Raw genomic sequence first — 16208 nt, 5'->3', positions numbered from 1 at the left:
TGTTATCCTAGATCTTGGAGTTAGGGAGTATCAAGTATGTGCTTTTATTACAGGACTTGCATGGCCAGCTCTTCTTTATGCACTGTGCTGATGAGGAATTCAAGCTTGCCTCTTTAGCTTTTTAATGTAAATATGAAAATGAAAGTATTAATGAAAAATTGGTGAGAGCAAATTTCAGCATTCAGAGTTTGTTGCCTAACAACAGGTAGTGAATTTACTTTTTTTTTTTAAAGTCTGCTGGAAGGATACAGCCAGTCACCCAAGGGTTCATGAATAGTTTAACAAAGGAAGGGCAGAGCTATTGAGTAATACAGACTCATTAATTGTGTACTTGCCAGGAAGATCTGTGCTTAAATCATTAATGCAGGCAACATTTCACTGCTAAGCCATCAAAAAGAAATAGGAGCACTTTTTGATTCTGCTTTCTGGAAAATATAATAATAACAGAAATAATGGTTGTTCTGGTTGTTTTGCTTTTGTTTTTTATTGGAACTGCAAAGATACAGGTATTTCATATGAATGCTTGCTAAAAAGTTGTTATGTTTATTTGAAAAGATGGGCTAGCTTAAGGTTCAGAAACTTTTAAGTGCTTTTGTGTTTATTCTTTCAAAAAGGATGATACAGAAAAACCTCTATAGCTACTCTGATAGCTCTTTCTGTGATAAAATTAATAGTTAATTTTGTTGTTCTTTAATATTGAATGTTATACAAATCTTATGGAGGGTAGTTAAATAAGGTGGCAAAATACTGTACTGTAGCTAAAATGTAAACTACTATTTTTACTGTTGTAAATACTGTTGTATTTCTAAAAGCTTATTAACAGATCACTTTCAATAATATAATGCTTAAACTTTTGGGTTTGTTTATTGGTTTTTTTTTTCATTTTCATGATTCTCGGTAAAAGACTTAAATGAATCTATGTCCTATTTCAGGCTGATTTTTCTAATACTGTTCCTGGAACAACATACAATGTTACAGTTTCTGCAGTTTCTTCTTCACTATACAGTTCACCTGCGAGTAGAACAGTGACAACAAATGTGACAAGTGAGTTAATGATGACTGATGAAATTTTCTTGGTTTTTTTTTTTAAACAATGCTTTTTTGTATTTATTATATGCACAGTAGTATCTGAGAAATTATAATCAATTTTGAAGACTCATTAGAATTTTTCCTTTTCTTTAACCCTAAAAAAATACACTGAATCTGAGGTGGTTTATGAAAGCACGAGAGTTTCTCTACCAGATATTTTTAAGAATTGACCCTGGATGTGAGTTGTAGTTGTATTCATCCATTAACTTGGCTATTAAAAAAAAAAAAAAAGACAAAGAAAGTAAAAAATAATTAAAAAAAACATAAAGGAGAACAATTTATAAGCTTTTGAAAAAGTTGCTATTTGTTGCTATATGTAGTAATATCCATATCCCAATTTATATGTATAGTGGTAGACTTTGGAGACGTTTCAGAAAAATGTAGCCATATCTGACATGTTTTGTAAGAGAGTGCCATTTGGTTTTGAGCATTTTTAGGGGAAGAAACTGAAACTGAGCATGCTAGAATATATCAAATATTAAATTGGCATTAAAGCCTATTTTTTCCATGAAGATCTTGAGTATTACATTTTTTACATACTTACAGAAGAATGTTCCTGGTGTTCCAAAATTCATTTAATCATTTTTGTAACAGGACTGTAGCCAGAAAAAGCTTTTTATTCAACAGTACATTAGTGTTCAGTAGTTTTACTTGTTTATGGTGGCAGATAATTTAATTTCTTTATAGAAGCCGTGAAGGTGTCTCTGTAATTTGGAAACTTAATTAAAAATTGGTTTGTGTGTGTGTGTATGTATAAAACAATCACTTTTTTTTTTTTTAATTTATTTTAGATCCTGGACCCCCTGTGTTCCTTGCAGGTGAAAGAGTGGGCTCTGCTGGGATTCTGCTGTCATGGAATACACCACGACATCCAAATGGGAGAATTCTCTCCTATATTGTTAAATATAAAGAGGTCTGTCCGTGGATGCAAACAGCTTATACACAGGTCACAACAAAGCCAGATAGCCTGGAAGTTCTTCTTACCAGTCTTAACCCTGGAACAACTTACGAAATTACGGTAAAAGCTTTATGAGTGCCTTTTAGTATTTTGAATTCTGATTTATTGTACGTTGTGTGAATTTATGGTACGTGCATATAGTGTTTTCTGAAGGACTTGCTAATTACTATTGCCATATAAGAAAATATATCAGCCAGGTATTTGTTTACAGTTGTGGGTTTTAAATCTACTTGAAATACTTTCCAACCAAAATTGTACTAAACTATAGTTTCTTCTATTGATACTCTTATTGACATATGTCAGTGTGTGTTAGAAAGTAAAAAATAAAGGGTAGAATTTTCAAAACCATCTAAATCTTTCTTCATCTTCATTGAGATTTAATCTTTCAAATCACATCATCTCAGCCAGATCCAGAAAAGCATGTAGGTACATACTTCTGTCTTTGATTTTAAACTTAATTAGTTTAGAAGAAGTTTTCTTGCCTGAATGTCTGTTTAGATGTGGCTTGATTTCCCTAAGGCTGGGAGTTTTACCTAGTGTTATCTTCTGAAATAAAAAATGTCATACTTTTCCATTCCCTTCCCCATATATTTTATTGCCTAGATATCCACAGTGAATATCTATTGCCAAAATCAGTATGTGAATTTTCATGACTTCTAGATGTGGAATTTGTTTACATTGAGATTAGGCAGTCCTGAACCATCTCTGAACTCTTCAACAATAAATGACTGCAGGTGGACAGAAATAAACTGCTATCGTCTTGGCAATATTTGAAAAGCAGTTCTTTGCCTGACTTACTCTTTCATAAAAACCTTGGAGAGGTACATCTTTTCAATGTCAAGAATGAAATTAAATAATGTGTTTGATTTACTTCATTCCATGTCATGTAACGCATAGGCATACGGTGCAAAGCTATAAAATAATACTGAATTTGACCAGACTAGGAATAGGGCTGTGCAGTGATTCTTTGTAAAGGTGGCATGTGTGCGTAAGAGACTAAAAATGTAATGATGCCTGCCATTGTGGGAAAGTTGCTCACTGTGAATCTAGTTGGGATGACCATGCTGATAAAAGCCAGGATATCCACAGCTGCAGAAATGTTTATCCTTTGATCTCTTTGCCTCAGTCATCTGCTAAAAAGAAAAAACACCAAAAAACCAAAAACACCACAAAAAAGGTTCAGCTACTATTTGAGAAAAGTACCATCACTTAGACTCTATGCAGATTAATGTCCTCTTAATGTACTCAGACAAATTATTAAGAGAATTCAGTTTGCAATTCTGTAGCACTTGTGTACCTCGAGTACTGCAGGAGCACTTGTGTGGGATTCACTATTAAGTTTTGCAAATTCTGTTCTTTGCTCCATATACGAATCTTCACTAGGAAAACCGTGGCATATTTTAAATCATTTGTTTTACCTAGCAATAATTTGCCTTTTTTTGGTATATATGGGAGGCAATCCTTCCCATTGCTGGTGCGTGAAACATTGATCTTAGAGCAGAATTTAGCTCAGCAAAGTGACTTGTGACCCAACAACCTCTGTCTAGCAGGGACCACATGGCTTTTCTCCTGAGTGAATAAAAGTCTGTTGGCAAGCTGAGTGTTGTTACGTTACCTGCTGCTTTGGTGGGCGCCTTGACTGCCTGACCCATGAGCAACCTCACAGATTCAATAACGACTCAGGTGGAAACACTTTTTCTACCTCACAGATGTGGCCAAAAAGAAACATAACATGTTTTTCTTCTCTTGAGCAATTTCTTGTGGTTCTTTGGTAAATTTTTGGAGTCTGTTATGTCATTTAAAAGTAGCTCTTGATTTTTGCATAGGTGAAAATTCTTTATTGTTTCAGAATACCTGACTCGGTTCTGTTGTTAAATTCTTTCTGGTAAATACTGTAACAGTTCTACAAAGCTTATAAGCTTTGAAGATGTGTTTCCAATCTGTTTGTAACAGCCCAGTCTTATTTTTTTTACATTTAATGAAAAAAATCTTTTGAAAGAAATAGCAGTTACAAGTGATAATTTGTAAATTGTTGGAAAGCTGTGGATAATTTTGGACACCTGATCATTGATAATTTTGTAAAAATATGCACTCAAGATTTTTTTCTAAACTTAAATAATTAGTGGCAACATTATACTTCAAAGCATAAAAATTAATACTCCTTCCAATTGTGAACTGCAGTTACTTGAACTTTGAATAGGACTTTATCATTTGCATAGTAAACTTGTCCCTTTTAAATGTTTCCAAGCTTTTTTCTATAATGTGTCTTTGTGGCAGTGATCTCTAGACTAACAATACATTGTGTAAGCATTTATTTTGATTTCTCTTCAAAGCTAATCACAGCATGTAGCTGACAACTTTACCATGCAAATTTTTGCATACTTATGTCATAGTAACTTCAGGTTCTCTTGAAACTACATATATGAAATGGGAGTTGCCATGTCTGTCTTAATGCTAGTTTTCCTTTCTGGACCCTTTCTATAGTACCTACTTTGAGATGAGATAGAAAATCAGTGTTCAGGTGAGGACATACCTTTACATTTATATAATGTAATTTTAATACTGTCAGAATTTTCTGCTTACCTGTTAATCCCCTGAGGATCTCCAGGTAATTTCCTCAGCTATTGTGATTACTGTAGAATTCATCAATGCTTAAGGACATTTCCAGTTGTTCTTTCTGCGACATAAAAGTAGGTAGGGTTGGCTGGAGTCATGAGATGTGCTTGCATGGAGAGGGGGTGTTTGTATGGCTTAGGAAGGAGCCGGCCAGTGATACAGATTCTCCTTCACCAAGCAGAGCATGCACCACATTGGGAAGTGGTTGTAAGCATATGCATCCCTTTACATCCTAGATTAAGTCTTCCATGTTACTTCGTATTTCTTCGCTGTAGTTTGTCTGCTGTGACTTAGTGCTTTTGTTTAAATAGCTTTACAGTCTTCTGAAAGATGCACACTTCAGTCCTGAGAAGTGATTAGAATAGTTTTCCTTTCTGACCTGCTGGCTCCTTCCACACTCTGTGCCCTTCGTTATCCCTTGCGTGTTGTCTGTCACTTCTACTATGACCCATACGTAGTTTTGCACATCTGCCCCTTCCCCCCACGCTTTCCCCAGAGACTGCACTGCCAGCTTTCTCAGCACCACTGCCATACCTTTGTTCCTTGAGGTTGGCAGGAGGGAATGGCTCTGCCAGTTTTAACCTTGCTGGAGAGCTTTTAGCTTTGCTGCTTCTTCCACACACCTCTCACCATCACTGTTGGAATTTTGCTCATCTTATACCTTTTGTTGATGCTTTTTTTTTTTCAAAATAAGGAGTCAGACTTCATTCCTCTTTCCTTGTAAGTATTGCATGCCATGGCCCATCACTGAGTTGAGTCATCAGTAAGTCCTATATTGCGGAGCAAATAGCATCGTTGTGTTTATCTCCATAAATTCTACCAAAGTCACAATGTATTGCCGTTCCATGGGAAGACTCTGCTATGATAATGAGCATTGAGGCACAACCACCGTAAAGTGCATCCGCAGTTCTCTGACTTGTCTTTCTGCCAAACGACATGCTTTCCGTGGGTTTCTGCTCTGAGGGAGGTTGATCTGCCTTTGGTATCTTTCAGGAGTTCAAGAAGTAAGAGAACTTATTTTCCTTTTTACTCTCTTAAGTTATAATACGAGTAAAATAGGAATGAGGAAGCTGGTTTAAGTAAATTGTGGTAAGGAAAAGGAGTGCTCCTGATGTTATTCTTGATGATGACTTTAGCATAAAATAAGGACTCAGCACTTTTGAAGTGTGGCTATTCAGATGTGGTTTTCTCAGTTTCTTACACTGTTTCATAATTTTTCCATTTTATTTTTTTCACATTTTAATGTTGAGTATAAATTAAACAGTACAGCTATAAAAGGTATATTCACTTGTATATATTTAGTTTAAAAGCTAGAAAGTGGATCTCTGTGTATCTTTAAGATATTCATAGTCCCTGAAACTATATATCCTATAGATTCTCTAATGCGGTCTTTTTTTTTTTTTTTTTTCTGTAGGTGGCTGCTGAGAACAGTGCTGGTGTTGGAGTATTTAGCGATCCTTTTCTTTTTCAGACTGCGGAAAGTGGTAATTTTATTAAAGCTGATGATTATTTTAATTAAATCTGCTCTAGTTTGTTCAGATAAAGTATCCATGGCACATTTTATCCTGCAACAAATTCTGATGCATTTAGACCAAAATCCTATTTCTTTTCTTATTCTCTCACTCAGTGGAAAAGGTGCGTTTTGTCCTATTTGCTAGTAACAGCAATTAGGGTGTGCACATATGGGGGTTTCTTATACGCAAAGTCTGTTTTCCTTATACGCAAAGTGGGGTTTTCCTATGCCAGTTTCTAGGTAGGCTGCTTCTAGAAAGCAGGGTCACAGGAGAGCAGAGCTACCTATCAAGTGGACCCATCTGCTGTTGCCTGCAGCAGTCCTAGGAGACAGACTTTGTTGTGGGATCAGCTCTGGCATTGCCTATTTATGTCAAGACGTATTTGTTTAGTGCTGGTGTCAAGTGCCTTCTCTGGAAAGCCCAGCATAGAATGTATTTTACTAAGTTTTTACTTCTTAGTTCTGAAGCAAACCCTCCCCCTCCCCCCCCCCCAATTATAATACATGATTGAAATGAAAATTTTACTTGATGGTTTTGAAGATTAAAAAATTATAATTATAGTCTGAGTTTGCATAATCTTTATTAATTTAGTATTTGTATTCCTGCTTACACTCCAGCAGCAGTTGAGCCTTGGCTGAAGAGCTGGTAGCAGGCCAGTTACGCTGGGATGAACAAGTCTTAGTGGAATATAGAATTTGTGCTGCTATGGCAGTGGCCATCCCCCTGTATTTAAGACTCCTGGTTGGTTTCTGTAACTGTGCAAACCGCAGAGTGCCACATTTCAGTTAATGGCAGGAAATCATGAATCTGCATCAGATTTCTGGGATAATGCAATGAATTATGAAACAAAATATGAGACGGGGTAGTAAAGTTGTCATATGGAGCTGTGCAAAATCATTATTTTTAACTGTCCTCTGTATGTTATTGTTGGTAGAAAACCTTATTTCCATTAGCTTTATTTACTCATGTTTGACAGAGGCATCAGTGTTTCTCCATATAAGAACATTCCTTTTACTTTTTGATGTATTTCTGCTTGCATTTTATTAAAGCTAAAATCCCTTATTATAAATGTAATTCGAAGGTTTCTTCAACTTCTAGGTGAGAGTTCTGTGTCACTGATACTACATTTATACTTTTGCTTTCTCAACTTTTGGGGTTTTTAACTCTTGTTTTGATGGTTAAAGAAAACCTAACATCTTGATCAACAAGAAGAGGTACAGTTTAAAGTAGGGAAGTTAGACAGAAGATATAATTATTTACATATAAAGGCTGTAGTTTGGGAGGAGGGGGAAGGGGATGAAAGATCTGCAAAAGATTCAGCAAGCCTAAGCAACAGGTGAATATGAGGCTTGGAGGATCTGTCTCAATTCAACTATTGAAGACCTGTAATTGTGGACACTTGTATACGTGTATATTTTTAAGGCAGTGTAACCTTTTTCTCCCTAGTACTAAGGCTAGCTATTGCAGAAACTTCTACTGCCCATGCCATGCAGGCAGTATTGAGAGAGCGCTAAGTGCTCTAGTTCTCAGGAAAGTTCATATATTTTCTAAAATCTCATTTAGATGCTGCATCCCATTCCTTTGTACTGTGATTAATAGAGGTGCTCTGACAAAAGGGCCTGGAAACAGTCACTGATACAAAGAACACCAATTCTGTAGTAGTAGTAAATTTTCAAATTAAGTTGAGGTATTTAAAGTTACCAAAAATCTATATCCAGCTGAAAAATGAACATAGATAATGTGAAATAAAACACCCAGGGCTGTCATATGCTCTTAAACAAACAAACTGGGCAAAAATTTGCTACTTCTGACACAGTAGATGAGTTGCTTCTAGGAAGAATATTTTTAAGTTGAACAAACCAATTACTATATTCTTATGAGACTGAAATAATTATATTTCTCAAACTACATTGGAAAAGAGCTGGTTGCATATCAGCTACTTTACATGTGTTTGTGAATGACTGTTATTTATTTGCTTCAGAGTTTGGAAGCCAGAAGTGGCAATTAAAAAAAAAAAAATATTTTTTTTTTCCAGTGCTGAGAAGGAAAGTATGTCTCACTGCTTTTGTTTGTTTTGTTTTCAAGCTCCAGGTAAAGTAGTGAATCTCACAGTTGAAGCCTTAAATTATTCAGCTGTAAATCTGATCTGGTTTCTCCCTCGGCAACCAAATGGAAAGATAACTAGTTTCAAGATTAGTGTGAAACATGCAAGAAGTGGAATTGTAGTGAAAGATGTCTTGGTTAAAGTAGAGGACCTTCTGTCTGGGAGGTTACCAGAATGTAATGTAAGTGCTATAAACCTTTTAAATTAGAAATAGACTCAAGCCACAGAATATAGTTTTACATTTGAATTTTGAGACATAAAAAATTTGGAGGCTTGCTTTTCAGAACAATCCCAAATATTTTACAAACTTAGGCCCAAGGCAGGATATATTGGTTGAAGAAAAACCTTTCTGTCCAAAATAGTTTAAATGGAATACTTTTCCTTGAAAAGCTCAGTTTAATCAAAGTAAAAATGTTAAGAAAGAATCAATTTGGTGTCCTTTTAACAGAAGGTGATGAAATAGATAATTTTGAAATTTTTTCAGCTTTTTTTTTTTTTTTGTCAGTGCAGACATAGTGTAATCTTAATATCATATTTTTATATATAGTATGACAATGTTTTTCATATTTTAAATGTATGCTTTATTCTGTGCATCACATTATAATATTATTTAAATATTTTTCATATGAAAATAAAAAGACCCACTCAGCAGAGTGATTTTTTTAAAAAAAAAGTTTGTAGTCTGAGTTTTCTTAAAATAAGCATTTACTGAAAAGTTTCCGAATTTTGAGTGCTCATTGGATTCAGACCTGTAACCCATGTATACCTTTAAGAATTTCTTGAAGAAAATTCTCTTTTCCAGTCCTTATTCTCCTTTTCCTCTTTATTCTGAGCAGAGTATTGTGATTACTTGGATGTCAAGTTGCCTGATGTTTTTTTCCTTTTTTTATTTTTTCTTTTTTTTTTTCTTTTTTAGGATGCTAAGCTTAGTACTTTAATGAAAAGTGCAGTTTTAAATTACAAAGGATATCAAGACTTTGGTTTCAGATTTTATTTGGAAAATCATTTTAGGCATTGTGAAGGTTCCCAGCATAAGGCTGATTTAATTCAGCATTGAGAAGGGACGCTGCCACCTACTGAATCATAAGCATTAGTTATTGTAATATCTAGCAGTTTTTCAGAGGTATCTCCTGACAGCATGGATTAGGAAGCCCTTGTCTGGTCTTATCCATTATATATGGATAGATGTATGCTATATATGGATATATACATACATACAACACACATGTGATGTAGAAGGACCTCACTAGGGGACTTTTTTTTTTTTTTTTTGTTAAGAGAGAGACTGAATGCTGAAAATGGAATCTGGGAATAACTAAACGATTCCTGGAGAGTTGCTTCTCTTCAGTCAGATTTGAGAATTTTTGAGATAAGGCAGGAAACTATAATAATGTCACTAACAGGATGTACTAGCACTGCCAACTAATGCAATGATAACCTAAATTTGGAGATTGAAGAATAAAAAGGAGAAGCAATTTTGGGTAATTTTATTTCAAAGGTGGTCTGCCTTTTTTTGATCTACATGTATTTACAATTACAGGTTATAGATGCAGTTTATCATGTTTCATATTTTGTCTTTATAGGATAACAGTGAATCATTTTTGTGGAGTACTACTACTCCATCAACTACTTTTGGCAAATCCACAATTCCTTCACGGACTACAGTTATACCAAGTACAGAGGCACCGAGTCAAATGAGCTCTGTTTGGAATGAACCAATTAGTTTTATTATAACTAACCTCAGGCCATATACCACCTATCTTTTTGAAGTCTCTGCAGTTACCACTGAAGCAGGTTACATTGACAGTGCAATTGTCCGGACACCAGAATCAGGTATATACTGCTTTCAAATGGAAATAAAGTTCTCAGATTTATATGAATACTTCAAAATATCAATTTCAAGTTATGTTGCAAGATACTTCAGTCCAAATCTGTTTTTATCTGTGTAACGCTCTTGTATTTACATGATTACTTAATTTTACCTGATGGAATCAACTGAAAGTGTATTTAACTATTAATGTATCTAATAATGTACAGTGAGTGGGAGTTCAGTTATTATTAAAAGTCAAAGATACCAAAGTATGGTCAGGATAGATCAAATTTTATGAAAAACTGAGGATATTTTAAGAACTGAAATTAAGGGAACAATGGAACGAGAATTAAAAATACAGATGAAGAGAAAAGGTGTCAGGCATGTATTAAAAAAGTATGTGTCTTGTGTACATAGCAATGCACTTAAAGCTTCTTTGTCTTCGTGGAAAAATAAGGAGTATAAAGAAAACTCCTGTTCCATGGTTCCTAAATCTGGACCTATTGCAGAAAGTTGTTCGGTGCTGAAGAAATCTTTAAACACTAGGAAAGTTGTTTTTGGATTACCTGCAATGCACTGAGAAGTTAGAATTGGAAATGGAGTTTGTCCAGGAGCAGGAGTTTTATAATGGCTGAAGTAGTGGGCACCATTATTAATAGAGCCATACCAAAAAGGTGTTCTAGAGGAACGTTATTCTGTCTTTCTGTTTGCTACTACATCATTCTTTTGCCTGACACAGCTGAGTGTTACTGGGTTTCCCTTTCATACATCCAGAATTCATAGCACTGTTCAGATGAAAGGAAATTTAATTCCCTCCTAGCACTGTTCATTTGAATTGCTTTGCTAGAATTAAAATATCCTTAGTTTGCTGTTCTGTCTAGGGTTAATGAAGTTTTTTGATAGTTTCAAATGAAACGATCTCAGGACTAATTTCCAGTTTATTTTTCGTGCTGTTAACATCTTAGGGTTTGTTTGATAAGACCTTCAATCCTTGCCTGCTGAGTGCCTGTACAGACAGTGTTCATCTGTTAAAGCATGGTCTGGGAAAAGGGAGGTTGTCTTGCTGGTCAGTGTTGGTGGAAGTGTTGTGAGCCCAGAGCACATCCACAGTCAGCCCTCATGGCCCAAGCCTCAGCAAGTCCTTCCTCTTAGCAGCACACTGTCACACCCAAGCTTCTGGATCCACCTCTGTTAGATCTTCACCTTATGAGCATTCATTCATGAGCTTGTTAAAGTGCTCCCCTGAGAGTCAGTCCTGCACGCCTGTGTGCCAAGGAGCCTGTTCAGAGGCTGGCCATAGAGATGGTTGACGATTTCTTAGCAAGGCATTATGAGTTAATAGGTGTTTTGCCTCATTATTTTTATTTTCTTACCTTTATTTTGCTGCAGTGGGAAAAGTGTTCTTAAATGCTATAGTTTGTATTTATCTATATAGCCTGTATAGTAAAATAATGATTTAGTAGTGTTGCTTTGCAATTATTGTAACAGATCCCCCCTCCGGTATCAAGCACCATCATCCAGTCTCTCTGTAATTACTGAAATCCATTTCCCTTTTCCAAATGTCTTCATTCTTACAAGAATCTCTTTAGCGTCACACTAGCCGCCCCCTCCAAGTTACCAGTTTCTCATATGGCCAGACCCTCGCGTTTCAGTCCTCCACTGGAGTGTCTGAGATGAGGCTTGAGGGAGAGGAATTGATAAGATTATAGTTTGTGATAGCAGGTGGGAGGATGGAGAGTGCATTTATTTCAAATACCATTTTCCAGCTCACACAGAAGTGTGACACAGAGTTGTTTTCATGCCCATTTCGCCACGCGGAAGAAGGTGATATATGTCTCTACGGTATAGCTGATTGGTGTTCCGTTTTAAAATGTTGAAAATTATTTCTGCCGCTCTAACCAGAATTTTCTGAGCCATGCTGAAGGTCTCCTCTGTCCTTGACAAAGATGTTGTTTTTCTTGCTTTGATTTTTGAAAAAGAGGCTACTACTTTCAAGCATTTTAAAATGCTTCATTATAAATATTTTTTTAAAATCCAGCATGTAAATATTTCCTTTGCTGGGATGGCTGTCTAGGGGAAGATACTTCTACAAAGAGAAAAAGATTTAAACCTTGAAAAAGAAAAGTGGACTCTTAAGGCAATACTTAAGAATTATATGCAGTTGTAGCTGATGCAATTTGTGTTACTAAGACTGCTTAAGTAGTCACTACTGACCAATCCATAGCATATCTTTTAGGAATGACAGGATTTTTGATTTCTTTCATTTGTACAGTAGTTTTCACAAAAGACGATATTTAAGAGTAGTATGTTAGTTCACTTGCGTATTTGTTTACAGGATCAGTCTATATCTCCATATTGGCTTAAATCTCACACATGACATATTAAGACCTGATTTTCATAGAAATTTATATCAAGCACTTTCCATAAGTTCTTGGGGATGCAGCATTTTTTAAAATCAGGTTTGTTTTTACTCTATATGGATGTAAAAAATTTCACCTCCTTTAGTTGTCTTTGGATTCAGATTTTCATCTCAATAGTAATTTCTCATAAAATTATCAATACAGTAAGGAATACTTTTGAAAGGACAGGGATCAGATTCCATAATCACTTGCGTATAGGATTAATTTAATTTATGTGAGTAGTTTCATGAAAGTTGAAAATTAGTCAAGTATGCAATGTTTTTCAAGCTTAAATGTTTCCTGGTTTATCTTTTTGGATAGTAATGTATATTATTAGTGCTGTCAGAAATCTTCAATATGAGGCATTGTCTATATGAAAAAAGAACTTGTTCAAGGAAGAAAAAGGTACCCGATGTGAGCTCTGTATTGCTGAGCATCACAATCACATTTGACCATCTTGTCTTTTAAGGATTATTTGCATACTGCCAGCTCTCTTGATACTTTTTGCGAGCATTACCACAAAAGAAATGAAATAAAAATAAGTCATTTTAATGAGATGTGCTTTTAATATAGCTTCCCTTCAGAACAGTGAATGTTTACATTTAAAATTAATTGTCTGATATGTGGTTCTTGGAAATCCTAATGTAAATTATTTTATGTTCAAAGACTTTTTCCAATATTGTTTAAGTTCCAGAAGATCCACCACAAAATTTTGCCAAGAGCAATATTACAGCAAAGTCTTTCTCAGTGATGTGGGACCCACCAACCATAGTAACAGGAAAGTTTAGTTACAGGGTTGAGCTGTATGGGCCATCTGGTAAGTCCGAATTGATGTTTTTATTTGTTTTTCTTTTTTTTGTGATTATTTCCTTACCCTTGCATTCTTAGTGTCCCTGCCAGTCAAGAATGATATGTGAAAACAGTGCTTTTTACTATTAGATGTCTTAATAGATTTTAGATTGCTTTTAAGGGAAAAGTCTGTCCGTCATGAGGAAGAGTATGCAATAAAATTCACATTATATATTCTTAAGAGTGGAGTGGACCAACTTTCCTCACTCTTTTAGAGAGATGGCAGACTAAGCTTGCAGCTCAGTTAGGGTGCTTATATATCCAAATCATTCTGTACCTTACCTTTCATCTTTTATTCTTCCGTTAAAGATTTCTGGAGGATTTTCATTCCCATGTAATATACAATTAACTGTATGAGTCTGTTTTGATGCTTTTGTAATTTTTTTAATGGAGACATGTATATATAAAGAAATTATGTGACTACCTGTAGTTAAGTAAGAAGTTAATGAGCTGTATAATAATGTTTTTATGGGGCCACACTGGAAAAGCAATAGAAATGAATTTATACTAAAAAAATACCCACCTCTTAAACCCCATATCTTCTTCAAATGGTTTGGGGGTGGATTTTTTCAGGCATTCAGTATTATTTCCAATGAGGTTGATGCTAAACTAGCTTTGTCACAACTAAACTTGGCTTTTCATTTTTCTGCAATGTGGCTATATTTAGTATAAGCAAATAATGGACTGTTTTTGTTTTTGAGCTAGGATCTCTTTATTTTTCATTCTAGGTCATATCCTGGATAACAGCACAAAAGATCATAAGTTTGTATTTAGTAACCTTGTGCCGTTTACAACATACGACGTGTACGTTGGTGCCGAGACAAGTGCTGGGGTGGGGCCAAAGACTAACCTTACAGTTTTCACTCCCGCAGATGGTAAGTAAGCATAAAGAAGTGAAGTAAATGGGCTTTACCTGATAACTGGCTTCAGTTTTCCCTTCAAAGCCTTTTAGGTACTTTGCAAAGGAAAGAATGCGTGTGTCAGAAGAGTTTTACAAGAGAGGGATAATAAGCTAATGAAAGAAATTACCTGAAAATTTATTATGTAGATTTATTTCTCTCTTTTTTTTTTTTTTCCCGAGTACATACGCTGTCGCTAAATTTACTTGCTATCAGAAGCGTTCAGAGAGCGTGAAAGAAACGTGGTTTCTGCCTCAATGAAAGTGGTTATTTTTAAATACGGTAATTAAGTTGCAGGCCCCCCACCTATCCGTTAGATGGCAGCAAGTGGAAGAGAAAAGAACAGCGCAGGCTTCCCCCGGCGCCCCTGCCTTCCACTCCTGCGGCTGGTTTGTTTGCCCCGAATGTTTCTTATTAAACATCTCGTTTAACTTAATTTTCACCAAATCCAAGGCCCCATGCCAGTTTCTGATGGAGCCAACTTCACCAGGGACCATAGCTCTGAGGCAGACCCAATATCGAAAGCTTGTCCCGGGGCAATCAAGTGGTTAGTTCTGCCCCTGAACCATCTACTTTGTCATTTGGAAGTTTTGGCTCTCAATAGTCCGCTCACCAGGTTAGAGACCTTTGCTCTATAGAAATGTAGTTTTATCTTATATGTGTGTTAGAGTGTGCAGGGTTATTGGTCTGCAACTGAGGATGCAACCAGAAAAATTTGGGAATCACTGTGTAACAGGCAGGCAGTTTCAGGATGGTTATTTTTGTGTTGTGTTCATGCCACGTAACACAAATTTAGAAAACCTCTTAATCAGTGATTGCTGCAATGCTTGCTGTCAAGGTGTAACAGCAGGAGGAGCACCTGTCCTTATTTATTGTATTCTTTCCTGAAGTATTCAAAGTATCTGCTTTTGTCAGCTTTCGGAGACAATTTCCAAAGATGGCCTGCCTCTGTACAGCCATGCTCATCTTCTGTCTAAACTCACTGTCAGAAGCCAAAGGGGACTTTGGTGGTGTTTTTTTTTCTGTTTGTTTGTTTAGGGTTTTTTTTTTGTTGTTGTTTTTGGGGTTTTTTTTGTTTGGTTGGGGTTTTTTTTTTGAGTGACACAGAACATCTCATTTTAATGCCAAATCTACAAACTTTCATTATGCAAGTAATTTCAAGTTTGTCTTTTTCTGTGGTATATTAGAAAAAAATTATTTTTCATATAAAATCTGAATATCATTCTATTGAATATAAATGTTCCTGATCTCTGGCAGTCCTCTGTAAAGCACAGCATTGGCATTACTGTGTAGTTAAAGGAGAAATTGAACCAAAACCTGTTATAAAAGTGAAATGAACAACGTGTATCGTGTTCATTTTTTTCAGCTTTTTACTTTGCTCTTGTATGGTTTTGATGAACTTAGAATCACGGTTTCCATTTCAGTGAGGTCCATATAGTAAGCTAGCAAAGGTCGTCTTGCTTCCAGTGCACTGACTTCAGTAGAGTTATACTGATTTACATTATCTCAGGATTTGACCATATTTGTACATATGTCATATATGTCAAAAAACTGTGTGCATATTTTTAGAACTGTAACTTGTTTCCTAAAAAAACATGTGAAGTAACTCTTTACCTGCACGGGAGCAACTCAGAAGATAAGGATGTGAAATTTGATTAAACGTCTATTGTACTTTGCACACAGCACTGAAAAAGCTTGCAATAATCAGAGATGTTTAATTAAATCAAGTTTCTTCTTGAATATTTAGTCCCAGGTGTTGTATCAGATTTACATCTAGCAGAAGTGGAAGCCACATATATAAAAATTGTTTGGAGGAAGCCACAACAACCAAATGGAATCATTACCCAGTATAGAGTTAAAGTACACGTGCAGGAAACAGAGGTGACTCTGGAAAACACTATTCTTGAAGGAAAAAATAAGGTATTTAGGTTTTTTATTTTTTAATATGGATTTCTTTGCTAGATTAATTT

At 35.5% G+C, this 16208-nt stretch overlaps 1 protein-coding gene across 1 annotated transcript in view; it reads left to right on the top strand.

The window, feature by feature from the left end:
* The first annotated feature begins 452 nt into the window (after positions 1–452).
* The window catches only part of PTPRQ (protein tyrosine phosphatase, receptor type, Q), a 108986-nt gene continuing 93230 nt past the window's right edge, over positions 453–16208 (top strand). The window contains exons 1-9 of the mRNA XM_009882671.1: positions 453–506; positions 933–1044; positions 1881–2107; positions 6078–6147; positions 8263–8462; positions 9865–10114; positions 13179–13307; positions 14068–14214; positions 15986–16158. Coding sequence (XP_009880973.1) covers positions 453–506; positions 933–1044; positions 1881–2107; positions 6078–6147; positions 8263–8462; positions 9865–10114; positions 13179–13307; positions 14068–14214; positions 15986–16158 — 1362 coding nt within the window. The remainder of the gene's footprint in view (positions 507–932; positions 1045–1880; positions 2108–6077; positions 6148–8262; positions 8463–9864; positions 10115–13178; positions 13308–14067; positions 14215–15985; positions 16159–16208) is intronic.

Source organism: Charadrius vociferus, unplaced genomic scaffold, assembly GCF_000708025.1.
Source record: "Charadrius vociferus isolate BGI_N301 unplaced genomic scaffold, ASM70802v2 scaffold72, whole genome shotgun sequence".
NCBI classification, from domain to species: Eukaryota; Metazoa; Chordata; class Aves; order Charadriiformes; family Charadriidae; genus Charadrius; species Charadrius vociferus.
Note: the sequence above shows the minus strand (reverse complement) of the source record. Positions and strands in the feature narration are given on the sequence as shown.